The sequence below is a fragment of the Stegodyphus dumicola genome, chromosome 4 (assembly GCF_044657685.1).
Source record: "Stegodyphus dumicola isolate Sdum_Otavi_A_Nest chromosome 4, ASM4465768v1".
Lineage (NCBI taxonomy): Eukaryota > Metazoa > Arthropoda > Arachnida > Araneae > Eresidae > Stegodyphus > Stegodyphus dumicola.
This window is the reverse complement of record NC_140771.1, coordinates 134,527,889-134,551,206: the sequence shown is the minus strand read 5'-3', so window position 1 is coordinate 134,551,206 and position 23,318 is coordinate 134,527,889. Positions and strand designations below refer to the sequence as shown.

The following is a 23,318-nucleotide window of genomic DNA, read 5'->3' as shown; positions in this document are numbered from 1 at the left end:
ATTAAAAAAGCTTGAATTGTAGTATTATTATTTTATTGTTGGCAAATTCTGGACATTCCCAAAAGTTCTCTTGAGGATATATGAAATATTATCCAGAATATTAAATCTGTCCTTGCTTGCAATCTGTCAAATTTTGCTGCATCTCCTTTTCCCTTTCGTGGTAATGAGTTTTAAGTACAGAAAACTTTTAAAAATTGGTTGAAAGCACATATAAAAACAATTTTGTTTTGCGTTCTTAATTTTATATTGTATCTAGAAATGATGGAATGATATTTTTAATAAAATTCATCAAGCATTTATAAATTAGATGTGTAAAAATGAATGAACTGCTTTAAGGCTGAATATTAAGTGCCTGATGTAGAAATGAGTAATTTGGAATAAGAAAAGTAATGAAGATATTTATGTTTACCCAGCTAAGGATTTAATTTTATATGTCAAACGCATAATGCCTCAAATAATAGCTTATATTTTAGAAGACAAAAAATTGCGCTTTTAAATCGAATAACAATTATAAAAAAAAAATCCACTAGAGAAACGAGAAACATTAGGAGTAAGATGTATTAAATATTTATATTCTGTCTGTTAATGAAATTATTATATTATTGATGTATTGCACACAGAATTATGATACATTTGAAATTATACATGTTTGAGTGAGGTTAAAATAGCTCTAATCAAAATGAAATCATCAGCTATTTTAAAACAAAGGAAGGGGGAATATAATATCAAAAAAGTACTTCATTTGCAAGATTAAATTTTGAATTCTATGAGAAAATTTTGAAGGAGAATTAAAATATTTCTGTAGCATTCAACTTTCAAAGTCATCTTTCATTTAATTGTATATGAGACTTAGTCGATCCCAGGGGCAAATTTAGTAGTATTTATTAATATTTATTAATTTTTTGTTCAGACAGTGTTATATTTTCCCCTTTTGAATAAAAAATAAAACAAAGGAGGAGGGAATATAATATCAAAAAAGTACTTCATTTGCAAGATTAAATTTTGAATTCTATGAGAAAATTTTGAAGGAGAATTAAAATATTTCTGTAGCATTCAACTTTCAAAGTCATCTTTCATTTAATTGTATATGAGACTTAGTCGATCCCAGGGGCAAATTTAGTAGTATTTATTAATATTTATTAATTTTTTGTTCAGACAGTGTTATATTTTCCCCTTTTGAATAAAAAAGGATTTGAGGCTAATACTATTTCTTTCTGTTGCATGCATAGAAAGTTAATGTTATACGTGCTGATTCAAAGTGAAATTTTTCAGGTGGTTAAGCGTTATGCACCAAAATTTATAACCTTGCATTGCCAAGAAGTTGAAGGTAAAAACACTAAAGAATCTATGAGGCATGTTGAAGAATTCTTAAGGTAAATGAGTTCTTAATTTATTGTATATATTTAATTTTGCAGGTATAAAATTAGATTGTTTCATTACTAATATAATAGGTTTTTAAAATTAAAAAATTGACAAATTATTCTTGATAAATGAACATTTAATACTCACATGTACACAAATGCATACGCACATAAAAACCATGTCCAGAAAAGTGATTACACAGCCTTTATTTTCACAACTGTTAATCAAGGATATCTACTTCCAGTTACAAAAACAAGTTTTAAATTACATGAATATTCATGCCTTAGCCCCCCCTTTTTTTTTCTTTTCTTTTTTGTTTAAAAAATTGAACTTTGCAAATGATACAAAATGTATTTTTTATGCAGTTCCCTGGGGCCTGTAATTCTTACATTCAGGAAATTTATATCCCTGTTATGAAAAATAAAACACAAGCTTAACTTCCAATATGACAAAAATTGTCTAATATTTAATTTCAAAATTTGGGATTTTTGGCATCATTGTCAATTTGCCTTGAGATGCCTTATTAATAAATATATTAGAATAATTTGAGGTGATTTTTTTCCTTCGGAAATGTCATTCAGTGGTATTCTTTTGTGGTTTACTAGAATGTAACCTACTTTAATTTTCAGTTTTGATCCATATTGTATGCTGAATGAATTATCTAATTAATTGATAAGCTTTCAAATGCTGAGAGGATCTCATTAATTATGAAGTTTTATTATTTTAGAATCATGATATAATATTCATACAATGAAAGTCAAACTAGAAATATTTTTCATTTTTAAATTATTCAAACAGTGCTACGAGTTGGCTGTTTGTCAATACTACTTCCAGTGTTTTCTAGTACAGGGGTTCTGTAAGATTTTGTAAATAAAATTTCATTTTTGAAAAGCATTATGTTGAATAATACTTATAACAATTTGCATAGAGTATTTATCAGTTAATCTGTTGGGTCATCTAAAATTTTCTGATGATAAATACAAATGAAACTGAGCAGAAACGTAGAAAACCTACATTGAACTTTTTAGCGTCATTTTATTCCGAGTTTTTGCCCCTATAATTTTTGTTTTGGTTCTGTGACATCTCTCAAGCACCTGGAAAATTTACATTTTAAAAAGTCATTGGGATCATTCTTAAAGAAGTTATTGACATGTTGTTAAATAATCTCAAAAAAAAAAAAAAAAAAAAAAAAAAAAATGAACTGCAGGCTATTCAGAGATTCTTTAAGTAACCTGAAGTGATGCAAATCCAAGAGGGCAAGGTCTTGAATATGGGGGTGGGTGGCACAAAACATCTCATCTATGCTCAGTATGTTTTCGTCTGACATTCATCGAAATGTTGGGCCAACCATACTTGTGATAGAAAGGTTGGTCACTTTTAGGCTCTTTGCATTGATTTTTTTTATATTAAAACTGCCATTTGGAAACAGTATTTTTCTGAATTCGTCTGATTTGGTGGCAGCAATTTGTAGTATATAATTTCTTTGTAGTCTTTCCTTGCACAAAGCATTAATTTTATTGGATGCAGTCCCCTTTTGGTATTACTAACCAAAAGAGATATTTTGGCTAACCTTATGATCTTTCTCATGTAATGTTGCATAGTTCAGAGCTGAAATTTACAGGCTTGTAGTTCTCAAACTACCTTGGAACTGTGTAATAAGAAACAGCACACATTTTGCTGGCAATCTAATTAGTATTTTTTTTTTCCATTTTAAAATAAATGAGCATAATATGACAAAAATAACTTATAGGTTCTCTGTTCTTAGCACTGTTCTGAAGAAAAAAAAATTGTGCCCAGCACATTCTAGGTTAGGTTATTTAATTATGGCAAAGCCTCGAGGGCTATCTCCCTAAGGGGAGGGATGCCTTCGTGGAGGACTTTCTAAGGGAAACTGGCTCGTATACACGTTACACATGGGGAAAACCACGAAAACACCCATGCAGCCAGCCCGTTCGCAGGATTCGAACCTCGGATCGAAGTACCAGTGTTCAGCGACTTTACCGCTCGGCCGCTGGTGGGCCTATTGATTTATATGATTATAACATTCTAGAATTATGCAATGCGTATGGAAAAGATCGTATTTGAACATGTCCACTTTGATCAAGGTTACTCAGTATCAGAAGTAACAAAATAATAAGAAAACGTACTTCAATTTGAACAATGCAGAATTTTTCAGATGACCCAATATTAACATCAGAAACCTTTTTATAAACTTATATATTATCTTCATTATGTATAAATGCAAACATTGTGTTCAGTTTGTGTATGGTCCCTGAATATGATTTCAAACATGGAAATTATATAATCTGGTTCAATTTTTTGTATCTGAATTTAAAATTTTATTTTTTATAATTATGAAAAGTGTGAAATATTCTTAAATATAACTGTAGCGATCCAGGATTTGAATAAAAAATTACATTGTATAGGTTTTTACATAATTATTTTTTCTTAAATTCAAAAGAGTTTTATGTAATAATATGGTTGCAGTAGCGCAGGAAAGTTATTTGCTACCAAAATTTTAAAGTGTTTATGTGTCAAATGTCATATTTTTACCTTTATTGGCAAAAGCAATTTGATGGACAAATATTGGGTATATTCTGCTGTAACTTTGATTTTCAAAAACTCAGCAAATTTTGCACATTGTTGATGGCAATGTTCTAAGTATGGCCAATAACATATTATAAATACGAAAGTAATATATGTGAATTTCCTGTATGGGAATTTCAGATTTTATGAAAATTTTAATTCAGAGTTAAATAATAATTAAAAAGTAAATAGTTTACTATCTGCAAGATTGCATTTTAACTAAAGTTAAAACATTTTTAACTAAAAAAGATTAAGAATTTTTAAAAATTAAGAATTAAATATTATTTTAAAAAGAATTTTTTAAAAATAATATTGTTTAATGCTTCTATGCACTTAACCAGTAAAATCCGAAGATACTAAAATATATAACAAAAATCAGAAATTCAAGGAAAGGATATATGTAATAAGCAACACTATACAAATAAATTTTAATCTAGATTAAAAGTTGTGTAAAGAATGCAGATAAAGTAATTTGAACTCTGAGAACTCTGAGACAAAGTAAGAGAATTCTGAGAGGGTTTGGGTATGATTTTGACCTTGTCGCATTTAATTGTTGAATATGGATGCTTGGTGAAGAATTTAACCAAAAATTTGCTATTTTCTTTAATGAAGTGGCTGGCAGAGAACCCGGAGATACCTTTTTTATGTTGAGTAATCATTGTTGATAATTTTCTGGATGTTGAGTCATATATTGAGTTTCTGTGCTAGTATCTTTGCTACAATTTGGTATAATATATATATGCCTGAAGTATCTACTATGGCAATGTCTGATTTATATGATTATAACGATTTTCAGACTGATGGGACTGGGGTAATGGAAAGTTTATAATCAAATCTTCTAAAGATGGAGTACATATGTGGAGTGATTTGGTACTAGGGAGAAATTCCAATAAATTTGCTATTATTTGATCAGTAACAACTTAATTTTTGTAGAAGTGATTGTAGAAGCTATTTCCCCCCCCCAATTTTTATGGTTGAGTTTTTCCTTATAATCAAGAATATATCTGTTGTTTTTAAACACTTTTAGTTTGTATTTATATTCAGTTTCATAAAACTGGTGTGCAACAAAAATTGTTGGCTTATTTTAAGTAAAAGGTAGCTGTTTTAAGCTTTTATTTTTTACTTAAAATGTAACTCTATTTTTAAACAAATTTTATAAAAATTGTGAAATATAAGTCTTTACATGCCCCCTGCTCGCTATGATTATGTTAGTAAAGATTTACACTCACTATAAAGAATATGGCATTAATAGTGTGACTCAAGTAGGAAAAGAAATTTACCGAGATATTTAATTTCTGAAATGATTTTGACATACCATGTCAGCGCAGTTTTGAAAGTTCGGCTAATTTGAAAATTTTAGTAATTTTCTGTAAAGTGATTACAGGCTCCTTGAGCAGATGCTGACAAAGTATATATATTCTAAGCCTTGTATGATATGTGTTCTATGTTGCAGTAGTAAGCTGCCCCTGATTTGCATTGTTCATCCTGTAGTTTGATTTCTATGATGAATGAAACAAAGTTCTGCTCAGATTTTTAAACTGTTAAATATAAAAGTCATCAGTGTCACATCATGATATGGTTTATGCTGCCCTGATCGGTATAATATTTAGTAGTCCTGGCTTCTGTATATTTCATTGGGTTTGGGTTTGAATCCTCTGGGAGGCATGATGTTTGTATGGCTTGATGACGACATAAATATATGGTGAGCTGAACTCCTGTTGAGTGGCTTAGCGATAGCGATTGGGAAAGAGGGGTGTCATCAGGCCTTACCCTTGGGGGTTGATCTCCATGAAAAGCGGGACAGAACTGAGCAAAGTGATCCTGTGACCTATTATGCTGGTAAAGGCCCATGCAATTTTAAAAAGATTCCAAGACAACTATGGATTTAACATGAAAAAACATCTTAATTGCAGATATTTACAAAATTTAGAAGCAGTAGATATGCAAAAATGATAAAGCTTATTTTCAAAACATAAAATTTATCATCAAAAGATTAAAGGTGCTATACAAAATGCTGTTTAGTGGAGCTGACTTGGAATGATGTGTAGCAGGTGTTGGCAACCTTTTTTTGACTGTGGGTCAAAATCAACCACAATGTTTGTATTAAGATGTTTTGGGCCAGTGGTGTTTTCATTTTAAAACCATCAGTTTGGGTGAATAATAAGTTTGTTTGAGAAAATAATTCTAATATGCTTTAAACTTTAAACGTAAAAATTTAAATTACAATTTTAATTATAAAAACAAACATAAGTGAATTTTATTAATAGCATTTTAATAACAAAAGCATCTGAATTTTTGGTGTTTAAGCTCAGCCTGTTCTGACTTAAAATAAATTTTGTGTGTGAAAATATTTGCTTGCATTTATAAGTTGAACAAAATGGCAATTTTTTTCGCTACTGAAGTCATTCTTGGACTACTGAACATCTCAGAGTGCATGAGGAGAATTGAGCTAACAGTATTAATGTTCTCAGATGTCAAGGAATTATAGAACAGCACTGCCAAACTTATCAATTTCTTCTTGAAATTATACTACAATTTAAATTTAAAAATAAAAATATTTGTTCTTGACTGGAACTTTGTAATCAAACAAAAATGTTAATGTTATTTAGTTTCAATTAATGTTCTTATATATTCTTCAAGTGTTTGTTTCATATTTGCCTTTTACCTTATTTCTGAAACTGAAGTGGGTTGCTCGGTGACCTGTGGGTCATAGAATGCTCAGACCTGGTGTATAAAATTGTCATCCTTTTTTCATGAAAGTGCCTGCTATCACAACGGCCAATTTGAAAGTTTTGCCGTATGGTCATAATAATCCTGGTTTTTGGTATCTGTGTTTAGTATCTTTGTCTCCTTTTGTCGTTCAACTGATTGTCTGCTTCATTTTAGTGTGCTTGCCCCTCCCCCCAAAAAAAACACCATATACGAGGGATAATATGCAAGTTAGATAAAAAAGTGCAGCCTTAACTTTTAGTCTCAGCAGCAATGCAGTTCTTTCTGAAGAAGTACAGAATTGCCTCAATGAAGGCAATGATGGCTAGATGCATGAGGAGTTATAGTTTTGGTGCTTTTTGGACTTTTCATTACTATAATTTAAAAAAAAACAGTCTTGGTTAGCTTTGAACCATTTTTCTGAATAAGTATTAGATGAGAAATTTTACATATTCTGGATGTTTCAGAAGTGAAATATTTAGAAGAAATGTGGGAATACAAATGGTTTTTTTTTTTTTTTTTTTTTTTTTTTTTGCTAAAAGTTGGAGAATAGAAAAACTAAAATAATTTAAATGGAATGAATTTCATTGTTTCTTTTTGTTTTGGGGAGGGTTAGCACTCATTACCTTTTTTTTTCCTACAGCTTAGAAACCAGCAGAATATAGCTAACACCATGAAATATGTTCTAGAAGAATCGGCATGATTGGTGGAAAAATAAATTACAATAAATAAATAAAAATATAAAATATATCATAAGAGAAAAATTTTAATGCTTCAGTTTAAAGCATTTTTATAATGAGTTAAGCCATCATGTAATTCCTTTTTTATAGCAATGTTTTTAATTACATAAAGCAATGAAATGGTGCTTGAAAATTTTTCATCATTAACATATTTTCAAAAAACTAAATTTTATGGAATGCCTTTGTGTATTCCTTATGGTTCCTTGTATATCATGATCTTCCTTTACGGCCATAAAGACTGTTCATCATTTAATACAGCTTTCATGAGTCACACATGTAGCTTGAAAGGTGAAGGTAGAAAATTATAGAGGATTTATTTTCAGCATATAAAATTTCTGAGTTGAATGAATTGTGTGCTTTTAAAAGATATAGAGTGTTCCAAGCTTGTGGCATCATTCTGGCTGCTGCTATGTAAAGAATATTCTTAACATCAGCATTCAGTATAGCATTCAGTTTTTAGTGACCATAAGGATGTGATCAAAGTTCATTTCTTAACTGTATTTATGTAATATAAAATGAGCTGAAAACTTACCTCATCTGAGAAATCTTGTGAAGAGACCTTGCTTTGATTACAAAAATTAATCTTTATTTATGTATGTTATATTACTCACTTGAGGAATGAACATTGGACATTTTTATTGGTTGTCACTCTAGCATCATGTATTTCATAGAACTTGTTATGTAATAATTATGTAACAGGCAGATGCAAACATTCTTTTAATATATTTTGTCAATGGAAAGTGGGAAAACTAACTGACTGGATTCTTGTGTCTCTAGGATTAGAATTATTTGATAGTTAACCAGAGCAGGTAAATATGATTTTCAGCAAAATAATGTACCTTGTCAAAGATGTCCACATGACCACACACTTTGTTTAAATGTTTATAATATATTTAAATAAAAAATAAATTACTTCAGTGCTATTCTGCTTTGATGTCAGTTTTGGTGAGATTATCCACAGTTAATATTTTGTTCTCTCTAAGTTTCTTGCTAAAGCATCTGTAATTGCATATTGATAAGTAATGAAATGTTATAGTGTTTTTACATTGGTTGTAGAAGTTTTTTTATTTATTCCTTTCAGGAAAGTGTTAAAGTGTATATAATTTGTATTTTTAGAGCTCTCATGACCAGTGAACAGCTGTCTGCTTTTAGTCAGTTAAGGATATTTCTTGATGAAGATATCAGATGTCCAGAAAAATATACAGTAAGAAACATAATCAGTTATTTTTGTAAGCCTTAAAAATGTTTCCTATTAAATTCTTTTTTCCTTGCATATTGCTTTTTTTAAAAGCATTTTCATAACAAATCTTTGGTTCTTACTCTGCATTAATTTAATCCCTCTAGTTTCTTTTGATCAAATAGCTGGCAAACATATTTCAAGGGGACTATGAATTACTAAACTCTTGATGTATTGGGGTAATACTGGGGAACATGCTTATGGTTAACTAAAAATCATTTAATCTGAGGCAAAAACACAGGAAAATAGAATTACCCATATTATAATACAAGTAACAGAAAAATACTAAGCAGTTTATCTGTATTTTCACCTAATCAATCTTCAGATTTTTTTTTTTTTTTGACTGTGTAAAATTAAATCATCATTAAATTAAATTAGTAATGGATCACACTTCAAAACAAAAAGAATAATGTATGAACAACACTTGTTTTTCAGTTGAAGTCGTTATGTACCAAATTTTGGCTGTGCACTTGATTTATTTCTATAAATGAGCAATTTTAACTAATAGTGTTCATATGTTCCACAGTACCTACAATTAATTTATATATTTTGCATTAAAAACCATTCCCAAAAACTATGATGTCATAAGCCATCACTCTTGTTATCACTTTTGAGATTTAGTACTTCGTAATTTTTAATGTAGATATTTTGAGTTTTTATGTATTTTTGCCTTCTCGCAAAGTGAGAACTGAATTAATTAAATGAGAAATACTCAATCGTCTGTGAAAAACTGTTTCTGTTTTGTTTTGTTTGCTTAATTTCTTTTATACATAGTTCTAGCTTTATTATAGTATTTGAATAGAACATGTAGCAATGATTAGATAATTCTTTAAATGATATACATTTTGTGCATTCTGAGTTATAATATGAATGAAATATAATACTGTTAAGTAAACCTAGCGCCAGAGTGTCGCTATGGTAAACAAAGTGAATTTTAAAGAATGCATTTATTCTATTGTTTATGCGCTGTCGGCGAAGTAGGTTTATTTCAATCTAATAAGTTTATATAAAATGCAAGCAAAAATGCGTGTAATTTAATATTCCGTACCAGGAAGTCATGTTGTGTACACATCAGATTTTTTTATTTGTATGTCAGGGGGTTAATGTAATAATTTAATATACGAATACGAATTATTTATTTAAAAATGGTTTGTTTTATTGTGATTTAACCTTTTTAAGTGAGTGAAATTTAATGAGAGTATTAGAGGACTTGCATTTATATCCAAATCCTGTGATTTCAAATGAGTTAGAAAATTGTACTTTATTTTTAAATTTCTCTGATTTTGAAAAAGTTTAGATTTTACAATATTAATTTCACACTATTATGGGATCTAAATTTACTGTAGCCATTTTATTTGGAAATAAGATGTCCGTCAGAAAAGAATTACTTTTAATTCTTAATGAACATTTACATTTCTAATAATTTCATTATAGCTTATTTCTTTTTCATTTAAATATTAGAGAAAAATATCTGTGCTCTGAGCTTGTCATTTCACCCTTACAATATACCGTATTTCTTCATGTATTCCCCCCTCTCCTATTTTATCTCCTAGCCTTTTAGGACCTGATTTTGAAGATTTAAAAAATATTTGCATGATTTCCTTTCCTTGCTGCATTCAAAGAACAAGCTTCCCTAAAATTTAAAATGGATTCTTCCACATGGTGATTGTTTTCATTTATGCAAACCCTTGGAAACTACTTGTGAAGGTCACACTGAACCTTTCCCTTAAATTTTTAATCCATTGTTCCCACCAAGCCAGTTTTCACCAGACAAGCCGATTTTTAGATTTGTGATCTGAATTAATTGTCAGTTTGTCCGGTTTTTATAAAAATTATGATTAAATAAAGTAAATTTGCAAAAATATTTTTGAGTATTTTGTTGGAACAGATAATGAATATAACTTGACCTTTATCTAAACTGATCTAAAGGTTTCGAGTGACAAAATGTGAAATTTTTAATTTCTAACCTGAAAATATTTATTGTAAAGTGAATGTTAGTTTCACTTTATAAATTTTTAATTTCTGTTTTAATTATTCAGTCATTCAACCAGTTCTGAATATACATATATATTATAGTATATATGGTAAATGCATAAATTAAAGAAAATAAACAGTTAAAGAGATAAAATTCACAATTTTTGCCTTGTTGCTGTCTAAACCTTTTGTTTAACTTAGACAATTATAGTTTCTTTACTATTGAATTTTATAGTAAAGCAAAAGCAGACAGAGCAGTTTATTAATTTTAAAATAATTAATTAGTTCAATATTTTTAATAAATAATTATAAATAATAAATGTAATAATAGAAATATTTACTTTCTATTCACCATAAATTTGGGAAAAAATAGGTTAATTTTTTTAATTAAATATTTCATTTAAAAATATGCTGGTCAGAAGTTTTAAAAAGGTAGCAACAATGTATTGAACTTTGTGCCAGACCAATACAACAACCAACTAGCCACAGTTTAGCAAACAAGAACGGTCAGTCAATCTAGCTTGAGTCAGCTGCACATTCAGCTTCTCTAATTATTTGTGGATGATTTGAGGCCTAAGGAGAAAACAATAAGAATGTATGAGATTAAAGTTATAGATAAGTTAAAATGAAGATATCTTATTAGGTACTGTAATGCTGCTATGTATTCTTCTTGGAATGTAGGTTTCCTTTTAAAGAAATAATATAATTACATGTTGTTTATTTATGACTACTCTTTTTCATTTCTTATGTTCGTAGCTGTAGCTGCATCGTTTGGAAATTAAATTATTCACATTATTCCCCCCTTTTTTCTCTTCTCTCTCTGTCTCTCTCTCTCTCTCTCTCTCTCTTTTTTTTTTTTTTTTTTCTGTTAGTAAAAGAAAAAGGGGAAAATATGTCAGGAAACATAGTATGTTAGTTTAATTATGTGATGTTTCATAATTTAGTTTTGTCAAATAGAGCATTTGAGTGCAAAATTTAAAAAATGATTGTTTGAAGGTCTTCTGAATTTTACAACATATTCAGTTGTAAATGTTATGATGTTTGGAACTGAAATTTAATTTTAATTTTCTTTCAGTATTTATGCCTGTGCAAAGTTTAAAAAATGATTGTTTTGAAGGTCTTCGGAATTTTACTATAATTTCAGTTGTAAATTTTATAAAATTTAGAACTGAAATATAATTTTAGTTTTCTTACAGTATTTATGCCTGTGTCATTCTTTTTTTGTTAGGAGATTTCAAACATATGTATTCATTTAAATTTTTTCTATAGACTGCTCTTACATTTTATGAGAAATATTTTGAACATTAAACTCTAGTAGAATTGCTTTTCTTAAGTGAATCTTTGACCTGCTGTGTAAAGGATAAGCCATGCATGGGGAACATCCAAGTCCAAATTTAATTTAATCTAGGTATTTAAGCCTCAAGTTGTAATGTAGTGTGTACAGAAAATTATATATTTATATATACTCACACTGTACAGTTTCGATAAACTGCATACTTTGGGACTAATGGTTGTTCAGGTTGTGCTGATAATAGGTTATAACTTTCTGACTTTTGTTTACATTTTGCTCTTTCTAATTTCTATGTTATATATATAGATTATTTTCTCATGAATAAGTAAAATGCACTCATACCTTAATTATTTTTTAATACAGATAGATCTGTTCTTAAAAACCGGTAGAAGTGTCGAAAAACATAATGGAGAGATAAAATAGGAAAATATTTTAAGGAAGTGAAGAATGCTTTTCGAAATATGCATCCGAGAATTTTGTTCAAAAGAAAACTTCATCTTTTAAAGTTATTTTTACACTCTTAAATGAGAGAAAAAGATTATTAATAAAAAATTACAAATAACTACACAGCTCACAAACCCCCTCTTAATAAGGCTTTCCCTAAATTGAATCTGTTTGTTGATTTCAATATTATATTCTGCGTAGGCACATTTTGATTAATGACACTACCAGAAGTACTAGAATTAAAATTTTAAACTTATAGGAAATCTCTCCCCTCTTTAGGCTCTTTTTCGCTATCATATTTTCTATTTTTAAAGCCAGAAGAAGCTTTACAAGGGCTGTTTTCAAAAGCATGTGTGTATTCTTCCACTGACATAAACATGCTCATTTTGTGGAATGTAAACAAATGAGCTGTGAACAGCAAAATGGCACTGAAAACACACATAAAGGAATTTTTGAGATATGTCACATTTTAGAGTGTCATAAATTTGTATGCCAAAAAACATGCAGTGATGAAAGGAAAGTACAATAAATAATGATTTGCCAAGTTGACATCAGATCAATGATGGATCTATGTGGAATGTTTCCATTTGAGATGTGTGCCTAGCAGATACAGAGCCAAATTACTGGTCATACAAATTTACACTAAAATGATTATTTCTTCAATAACAAGGTATTTTATATAGTGTTGAAGAGAAATTAAGAATTGGGACTCTCCAGATGTTTTATTATGCGCAGAGGGGAAAATCAAATATGCATGTGTAAAGCCTACGAGTAAAAAAGGTTTTGGAGGTTTTTGATGTCCGAATTTTAGATCATTCCAGATAATGGACATCCAGATTTTGGATTTTGTACTGTATTTATTTGTTTACTTTATTAAACATTTCTTTCATTGTAAATTGTTTGAGTTGCTTCGTTATTTGTGCTTATACTTTCTCTTCAGTTCTATAGATGGACATAATTGTTCAGTTACAAAGTTTTGCTGTTCAAGTACTGTAGTTGTTATGTCAAGAATTCCGACTAACTTGTCGCCCACCAGCGGCCGAGCGGTAACGTTGCTGAACACTGGTAGTTCAGTCCAAGGTTCAAATCCCGCGATAGGCCTGGCTGCATTGGTGTCTTCGGGGTTTTCCCCATGTTTAATGATTATACGAGCCAGTTTCTCTTAGAAAGTCCTCCACGAAGGCATCCCTCCCCTTAGGCAGATAGCCCTAGTGTGCTTTGCCATAATTAAATACACCACACCACCACCGACTAACTTGTCAATTGAAATTTTTTCAGTTTCAATAACTTCTGTGTTCTTTCTTCACTATTGCTAGTGGTATTTTCTGGATTTAGAACCATACTACAAATTTCGCTGTCCGTTAATTGATTGATGATTGGAGCATTGTTATTGCAATGAAAAACTTCTGTTATATCATCTTTGTTTATTACCACTTCTCCACATTTCATTAAAAAATCCATTACTTGGAAAATTTAACCTTTGGTTTGTGATATCCGAAAGCCTTCACATTCACTGTTATCATCTTCATCATCCTTAACATGAAATGTTGGCCACAAATTATGCCAAGCAGTTTTTAAAGTATCTGAAGAGACATCCTCCCAAGATCGTGTGATGCTTCAGAAAGCAGATTTTATGCTAAAATATTTCAAAAATTCTTGAAAATAGTCAAGAAGTGTAACAAGGATTTAAAAAATTCTAATTTATATTTGAATTTTCAGCATGCACACTATTCTGATAATATCCATAGGCTGAATGATGGACGTACATTTTGAAGGAAAGAATAATACGGTTACTTTATCTTTTGCTAAAATTTTAAGTGAAGTATGAGCCGATGAGTTGTCTATAATCAGAACATTTTTTACGTCAGGCCTCCGTAAACCAACCGAATTCTTCCAAGCCTTGGGTATGAAATGATTTTCAAACCAACCATTCATTAACACTTGTGTCATCCATGTTCTTTTATTTACACGATATATGATGGGAAACATTTTACTCCTTTAAATTCTTGATGTCCTGTATTTTTTCCAATTACGAAAAGTTTACACTTGTGCGTTCCTGCAGCATCTGCGCATGCAAAAATTGTTAATCTCGCTTTGGAATCTTCGACACGAATTGGAGTCTTTTCTGTAAAGGTGTCCAAGGTATTTTGCGATACATATTGCTTGAAAAGACCAGTTTCATCAGTGTTGTAAATTTGTTCTGGAGATAGCTTCTAACTATTAATAAGTTCATTGGATTTATCTACAAATAGTTCATAATTGTTTCACCTGAAATTCTTAATTGCCTTATACCATGGTGATTTTTAAATTTGGTTAACCAACCTGTTGAATATGTGCATTTAGTTTGTAAGTTCATTTCTTAGTCAAATAATTTAGTTTGAGCCATTAGCATTTGACCCGTCAATGGCATGCCCTCTCTGTGACACCGTCTGATCCATTCAGTTCACTTTGCCATGATCTTCACTTTTAGTATAACAAACAATTTTTCTGTTATGCGAGTGGGGTGTTGGAATCCACAAAAAATTCAAAAGGTTCCTTTTTCTGTTTTCTTATGTCATATACAGTTGGCTTTCAAATGCCATACTCCTCACATAATTTTGAGACAGGTATACCTTTATCCGTTTTTTGCTTATTGGACATCGAAGTAGGTTTTTGCTTTTTAGATCCTGTTGCAACTCCAGAATCAGTAACTCTTTTCGACATAATTGAAAGATGAAACTTAATTTTTTTATAAAATTGCTGTAATAACAATAGCCTGCAAAAAAAAAAAAATAATAATAATAATGAGCTGGATCAAACTAGAAGGTTAAGGAACAGCGCAAGCTGCTACATTAATTGAAATTTTATGGAATCTGAATCATTTTAGCCTAATTTAATATCGTCCGCCATACACTATTGGCTATGTATTATGAGATTGATGATGAAAGACAACCCAGGCAGCACGTCTCCAAAAATATACGTATAATTTTGGTGAAATAAGGGTATGGTATTTTTTGCACGTTACTTTTACGAAATTTATATGAATGAAAAAGGCTGAAGTTACTGTTGACTCTTGATCGTTATTTTTCACACGATATTTTTACGAAAATTATACGAATCCGAATGTACTGATAAAACTACCGCCATGATGGTATATTTTATTTGTCACTTTTACGCATATTATACGAATCCGAATGTTCTGAAAGAAACTACTGCCTTTATGGTATATTTTATTCGTTACTTTTACGGATATTATACGAAGTCTAAAAAGATTGAAAATGAAGTTTATTAATTCAAAATATTTAGTGTATTTCTGGCATTTTACTTTGTTTTCCTTGTCCACGAACATGAAAAAAGGGGCATTCATATATGAGGCTAAAATTTTTCTATAAATTTTAACATGTGAGCTAAATCTTTACATGCATTTTTGCAAAAAATTATATTTTCTTAATTCAAACAGCTTCAAAATAACTTATTTATTTTCTTATATCAAATTTGTTATTTTTATTCATATCAACACTTACATTAATTTACACAATTTAATTTCTTTTATGAAAATCCTATTACCCATTTAACTGGAATAAGCTGTATATTAAATTTGTGTACTTACTGAGTTTGGTACAATACTCTCCTTATTTTATTTAGCAAATGTGGGCAATTAAATTGGAATAAGACTAGCAAATCTTTCATGTCGAGGAATAGAATAATAAATACAGCAGAAGATGCTAGAAAACGTTTAACTTCTTGAACAATAGTTTAATATAGACCAAAGGATAATTAATTATAATCAAAGATATACTAATATTTTTATTTAATAATAATAATAATAACTCTACGAAATTGCAAGCTGAATCCTGATATTTTACATATATTTCAGTTCCTTTAATCTTTGTTATAAAAATCATATGAGGCTAATTTTTTAAAATTTTGTTTAATGTACGGAAAAAATGATATAGCGATTTTAATAATTTTTATATGAGGAAAAAATTAATAAATAATGTAAATAAATAATTATATTATATTTTATATTTTTCCTGAAACAGTTAAAGACATTCTTAATATGGAGATCTACAGAATAAGTACAAGGGTCCAGTTAAATGAACTCAAAATTTGCATAGTTAATTTTACGCTAACTTATAAAAATTAAGCGGATTTACGATTATACACTGAGCATGCGCATACACAGACATTTCTATTTTTCGTAGAAAAATTTAATTATTACCTTAATACAGAGATGCTGTGAATATAAATTTATGTAATGTAAAAGTAAGTTTATTTCATATGCTAATTTAGAGGCTTTCTTAATATGTTTAATTATAAAGAAAAAAAAAAAACGTTGCAATTCTTGTTCACTGACCAATGGCAAAGCAGACACTTTCTACTTCCGGTTGTGGCGGGATATTTGTGAAGTCAGCACTCAGCAATGGCGGTCGAAAAGAATGGTAAAGTCGCAAAGAATACTGTTTGTTCATGAATTGGCGTTTGTGACTGAATCCATCGAAGTTACTAATTATTTGAAGAAAGTAAGTGAATATTTTATATTTTCAGTGTTTAATACTCGTACTTTCTTCACCTATATAAAATTTTATAAATAGCGTCTGTGTAGGAAATGTGATTTTCCATGTGTTGTTCTTTTGTGTACGTGCCTAATGATTCATTTTCAGGATTTGGTACTGTTAAATTTTGCACTAGTCTGTTTCTTACTGTTTGTGTCACTCCTTTTTGTATGTGTCTCACCTTTTTATAGTTATATTATTTTTACTCAAACGTTTTAATATTTATCTTAAAGCATACTGTAATTAAGCAGGAAATAGCTTTTAATGGAAAAAGAAAGGCAATATTAACATGACTAATTGTTCAGAAATCTGTTATGGAAATATTATCTACCTTATGCCAAAAAATAAAGCATGTAACTTTCATTTATTTATGAAATTCAAAATTTTTTATTTGCTTAGTGTTTTCCCTAAAAATAATTTAATTTCTTATTTTTGAATTTAGTTTTATAAATTTGCTTTAATATATAATCTTTAACTCAAAGATATTGTGCTATTAAAAAAGGAAATTTTATGCCATAGAAACACAGGTGCTTTGTTCCAAATCTGTGTTAATTTTTTTTTTTTATATATATACTGAATTTTTATGCACTTGTAATTACTGAAATATATCCTTTCATGAATAATAAGTAAGTCCTAAGTCCTTTCATGAATGCATTTCTTTTTTGTTTGTTCTAAATTTTCTGATTTAGAAAATGTATGTTTAATGTAGCATTAGTTTTCCATGGAATTGAAAAGGTTTTCAAAATGTTCAGTTGTTAGAGGGAAATAATATAAATGAGATTGTCCTGATACAGTTTCAGCTAAAAATGAAACTGAATTTTCGGATAGTGAAGATTTCATTTAAGAATTCTAATAAAACTGATTAATGTAAATCCTCTGCATTTAAGAATTCTAATAAAACTGATTAATGTAAATCCTATGATTCATGTAGGTATTCTTCTGTTATCAGGACCAGATTCAGAAGTGTGTGTTTATATGCATGCATTTTTAAATTGTTGATTTTGTTGTTTTGAAAGATCTGCCATAGTTAAAGAAAGAAAATAAAGTAAGAATGCTTTACTTTCAGTTTTGAATAAATTTATTACTATTCACTGCAGCTTCAAGTTTCTCTAAACATAATTTTTAAAGTCAAAACTTGATAGTTATGTTGATTATTAAACTTGCATGAAAAAATTTATTGAAAAATTAGCATTTGATCTAAAATACCTTAAATTATATTTTACTAAATCATGTATTTTGATATAACTAGATAGTTAAAAAAATTAAAATTGTAAATGTGCAGAAATGCTTATATAAAACCAAGAAATTGTTTATATTTTTGTTGCTTTTTCCCTTGTAAATTAATTATATATATATATTACAGTCTGGGGAGTCAGCACCCTGCTGAATTGTAGTAAACAAGACATCCAATCTACTAGACCATCAAAGATGCAGATTTGGATTTTCTATTTCATAGTTACTGAAATCATAATGGTATGTTTGTTTAAATTAGTACTGTTTATGAATGTGATAAAAATAAATTCTGATAAGCTAAGAAATGATTTATTTTCTATTAATTATGAACTGTAAATAATGTAACCAATTTTCTTCATAGTATTTACTAAAAAATTTTTTTTTAAAAAAAAGGGAGGTAGTCTTATTTATACAATTCTTGCAGAGATACCAAGAAATAAAACATTTCAGGAATTTTCACTCAGTATATCTTGATGTGTAAAATCATGTTGTTCAATGCCATATTACTTTTTCACAGGAAAGTAATTTTATTGATCTAACATCTGCATAAATCAAACTTTTTTAAGAATGATTACAGTTTCTAAGCTAACTTAAAATTTTCAGATTTAGAAAATGTGTGTTTAATGTAGCATTAGTTTTCCATGGAATAGAAAAGGTTTTCAAAATGTTCAGTTGTTAGAGGGAAATAATATAAATGAGATTGTCCTGATACAGTTTCAGCTGGAAATGAAACTGAATTTTCGGATAGTGAAGATTTCATTTAAGAATTCTAATAAAACTGATTAATGTAAATCCTATGATTCATGTAGGTATTCTTCTGTTATCAGGACCAGATTCAGAAGTGTGTGTTTATATGCATGCATTTTTAAATGTAGGTGCTCATGTGTGCATGTGTATATTCTTTATGTATGTATGTGTATACTTATACACACATATGCGCATACATGCATATACACATGCTTACATATCTACTGTGGAACCCCGAGATACGAGTTTAATTCATTCCAGCATTCAACTGGTATAGTGAATTTCTCGTATCTAGAAACAAGCTTCCCCATTGAAAATAACAGAAATTCAGTTAACCCGTTTCACACCCCAAAAAATATCAACATTTTAATATCAAGTCAATTTTTCCTAATAAATAACACTTGTAAATAATATAACCATAGTTTAACTTTGTTACCAACATTTTAACTCCTTCTCATTTATCCACACCAACAACAGCTTCTCAATATCTAGGAGTACTTTTATGGTGCTTGGAAGCAACGATAATTCCTTTGGCTACATCAGGTTTCTTAATTTCTTCCTGCTTCTTCAGAATAGTATAGATTTTCGATGTTGAAAGGCCGCAAGTCTTCGCCAATTCTGTCACCATGCTTATGTTTATCTACGATTTCTTTCTTGATATCGACGGCCATGGCCTCCTTATTTTTCTTTGCAGCACTATCTGAGGCAACAATCTTCTTGCGAGGCATCTTGAAATAATTATTTTCACGTTAAATGTCAAAACAATTAACTTACAAGTGCACAAACACGTATATAAAAGAACACTGAGTGATCTGATGAGGGGATTCTCCGAGTTGAGCCGGATCGGGAAATGGCGCCACCCATACCAATAGCCTGGCTCATTGCTCGTTACTCGAATTAATGCTCGTGTTTTGCTCATACTTACCTCGTATCTTGAGGTTTCATTGTACATTTCTGAATCCCGTCCTAATAACAGAGGAGTACCTTTGCCAGTATTGCAACAGAACTAGAATGAATTGTGTTAAATATGTGGAAAATGCATGCTTAAAGTACTGTTATTTTCTAAAAATATTCTGTATGTCTATTTTTTACAAGAAGAAAAAATAGCTAAAAGCTGTTAATTTACTCGTATTTATTAGTCCAAAGGGGCTTTGTCCCTAAAGAACTATTGTTTTTGTTTTGCATTGGTTCACTATAAATATCTGTTTCACTTTTCAAACTGTTCCTACCAAATGTTAGAGTCTCTAGTGTGGGATTAATACTCTATCTTAGTGCCCTCTATAACCTATGTTAGGGTTAACCTGTATAACCTACAAGAATTGCCAGTTTAGGCGAGATATCTAGGTAGTCATCATAATACGTACCTTATTTTTTTATTATTTTTAAATTAAAAGTAATAAACTAGTTTTCAAAAATGGAGTTAAACTAGATTTGCATTCAACTCTGGTTTATTGTGTTAATGATGTTTTGCTGTAACAAATATGAATTTTTTGTTTAAGTATAATAATTTAAAATGTTTTTTCTAGAGAATGAAGTACTGCCACTAAGGTAAAGGTGCTAACTTGCAAGGTAATTTTCTATTCTACTTTAACTCAATCTTTATGTCCTGTTACAGATATATTGGCAGAAATAATGAAAACCTGACATTCAAAAAGAAAAATAATAATGTTGAATGTAGTATATTAGCTGGTTAACTGCGGTTTGGCAGCTCATTAATAATCTTACACATATTGACTACGAATAACTTTGACAATTACCGGTATTTTCAATAGTATAAAATTAGGCAAGAAAGCAGCTTTAGCTTAGCACCAATTTTAAATACAACTCTCTTACCAATATTGGTTTGACGAAGGTAAAATATAATTGAATTTAATAAGTTGGAAAAACTGTTTGTCTTTCCATGAGTTAAAAAATAATTTCAAATAAAATTTCTTTTTTCAGTTTTTCATGTTATTTGTTTAATGTTATTGTAATCTGATTTATCATATTTAGTCACATATTCCATCCCTCTTTGCACTATAGTATATAATTCAAAGGACTTATCAGTTTCAGCAATATTTTTTTTACCAGTATACATTTTTACCATAACTCTGTTTCTAAATCATATCCTGAAAAATTAAGGAGTAAAGTACACAAAGAAGGAAAATATGCAAGTAAATAATGGCATTTAGTGTTGTTTATGTGTCTAATATTTGTACTAGATTGTAAAAGTTATAAATTCTATTAGCTTTTTTAAATTATTCTTTTTTAAATTGAGATGCTTCTTTGCACCCAAATGGTTAAAGCCCTGGTGTGACTTTGGTACTTTGATCTAACTTCTATTCCTAATAAATAATCCAGCTGCATACAGTTTACTCAATTTCTGCCATGTGTAAGGTAAACAATATTAGCTTTTTTTAAATATATCTTTTACAACTATTCCATCAGGTAGATTTCTTTCATATTTTGCCTTAATTGAGTCATCCTGCTAATTAAGAATTTATTAAAGTTAATACGTTAAGTTTTTGTGTGTATAATTCATTTATGTATACATACACTCTTGCACATAAGTATGTGCAAGCAAATGCATACATTAACAGTTACGTAGAATTATGTTTTGGGTATCAAATTCAGAAAATTTGGGGCTGTTTTTAGAAGATTTATTAATGATTTATACTATATTAATATTGGTAAAAAAATTCTGTGGCTTTTATATGAGAGTATATATTTTAAAATAGCTGCATGATATGGTAGAGGTAAAAAGCTTCATGTGGATCATAAATTAATATTATGTGGCAATTTTTCATTTATTTAATAAAGAAAATATTCAAGCTACAATTAAAATTTTTTCACTGGATTATTTGCATACAAAGTTTGCAGCAAATATTTCCTGCAACAGAAGTGACAATTTTTATTTTGCCATGACAGGAAATTTAGTTAGTCAAAGCAGTAACCCTATTTTGAGATGTTAAACAGGAAGGCAAATTTTTGAATTTAAATTGATTTTTGAAGGAAGACTTCATTTAGTCTTGCTATCATTCTACGTGGCTCTTAACTTTTTTATGGTATTTATAATTTTATTGTTATTCAGCTTTCTGTTTGCTTAGAATGCACATGAATGTAGACTTGAAATATTTTATATTGCAAACTGAGATGCCATTATTATCATAATTAAAGATTTTTGCTCTGATTTTGGAGGAATTTACGGATAATACTTTTGATTGTGTATTGGTTTCTGGTTTATTGAAACGTGTCAAATAGCCTGTTAATGCATATACGTATGTTAATGACATGTATATGTTTATGAAGTATTCTGTTATATGTACATAGTGTTGTGATTAGTTTTCTGCTTACTCTTTATTTAAGAAAAAGTTATCTGTAAGAAAGCGAATATTCTTTACTATATATGTAGGAGTAAAATTGAAAAGGCTAATGCAATATAATTAATACAAAATTAAGTTTTTTCTCATGTACTTAAATACAAACATAGCCATTAAAGACTTTCTCAACCTTGCAGTTCTAAACAAATCTTAAGTATTTTTTACTTGAAATTATAGGCATTGTGTAAGGTATATAATTAAAGCTTACTGTGTGATAGTATGAAATTTAATTTTTAATTACTGAAATGTAAATTTTTAAATATGAAATACTCAGTGCATTTTATATGCATCTTTTAATACTTCAACTATATTTAAAAGCTGAAAACATCTGAAGTGTGAAATTATTACAAATTTTTCTTTTTCTTGTTTAGGAGCTGTTCTCAAAACATTGGGTGACAAAGAATTCACTTTTACAAAAATCGAGCAGGATATTAAAGACAGTGAACTGTAGAACAAATATGGCGAAGCTGCATGAAGTCTATGTTGAATTTTATTATTGAAAAAAATATGCTCTTCAGATTTAATGTTAGTTTTTATTGTTTAACAGTAATTGCAGTTTTCGAATACCTGTAAAATAAACCTAATTCTTAAATTAATTTCATGTGTATTTCTTTTGCAAGTATTACAGTTCATAATACTTCAAACAACTTGAAATTTTATACTTGTTAATTTATGTGGGATATGTTCATTATAATTTTATAATTTAAATAACTCATTGTCATCATATGAGCATAATCTAAAGTGTACAGCATTTGACAACAAATTAATAAAAAATTAGCCAACTTCTAATTTCTTTCTTTTGCCCAGTTGCCTCTTTTTAAATCTAATACCATAAAGCTATTTGATGAAAAAAAAAATAATTGGTATGTCCACATCAACATGTACATGTATAATGATGTTATAGAAAAAGTCACATGAGATAAATATTTAAAAACTTCAATATTCCTAAACAAATTAACTTTTTAAAATTTTATCTGCTATATAAGATAAAATAAAAAACATATTTAGGTAATTTTGAATTTGCATAATTTTATGAAATTAACAGTTACATTGTAAAAGGGAACTTTTTAAAAATACCTCAATAAAGAATTTCTTTTGTAG

General features: G+C 29.1%; 1 protein-coding gene and 1 long non-coding RNA gene across 7 annotated transcripts in view; both read left to right on the top strand.

Moving 5' to 3' along the window:
• The window catches only part of LOC146997697 (inositol polyphosphate-5-phosphatase A-like), a 90,190-nt gene that overhangs the window by 40,256 nt on the left and 26,616 nt on the right, over positions 1–23,318 (top strand). For all 4 annotated transcript variants that reach the window (XM_085815495.1, XM_085815494.1, XM_085815492.1 and 1 more), the window contains 2 exons: positions 1,273–1,373; positions 8,514–8,601. In XM_085815495.1, the coding sequence (XP_085671621.1) occupies positions 1,273–1,373; positions 8,514–8,601 (189 nt within the window). The remainder of the gene's footprint in view (positions 1–1,272; positions 1,374–8,513; positions 8,602–23,318) is intronic.
• Positions 16,270–22,813, top strand: LOC146997698 (uncharacterized). Of its 3 annotated transcripts, XR_015040791.1 has the most exons (5): positions 16,270–16,845; positions 17,810–17,923; positions 18,242–18,351; positions 20,385–20,427; positions 22,589–22,813. It is a non-coding gene; the product is annotated as an uncharacterized LOC146997698 (long non-coding RNA). The 3 variants fall into 3 exon arrangements; XR_015040792.1 differs by lacking the exon at positions 17,810–17,923 and having other exon boundaries at positions 16,272–16,845; XR_015040790.1 differs by lacking the exon at positions 16,270–16,845 and having other exon boundaries at positions 17,434–17,923.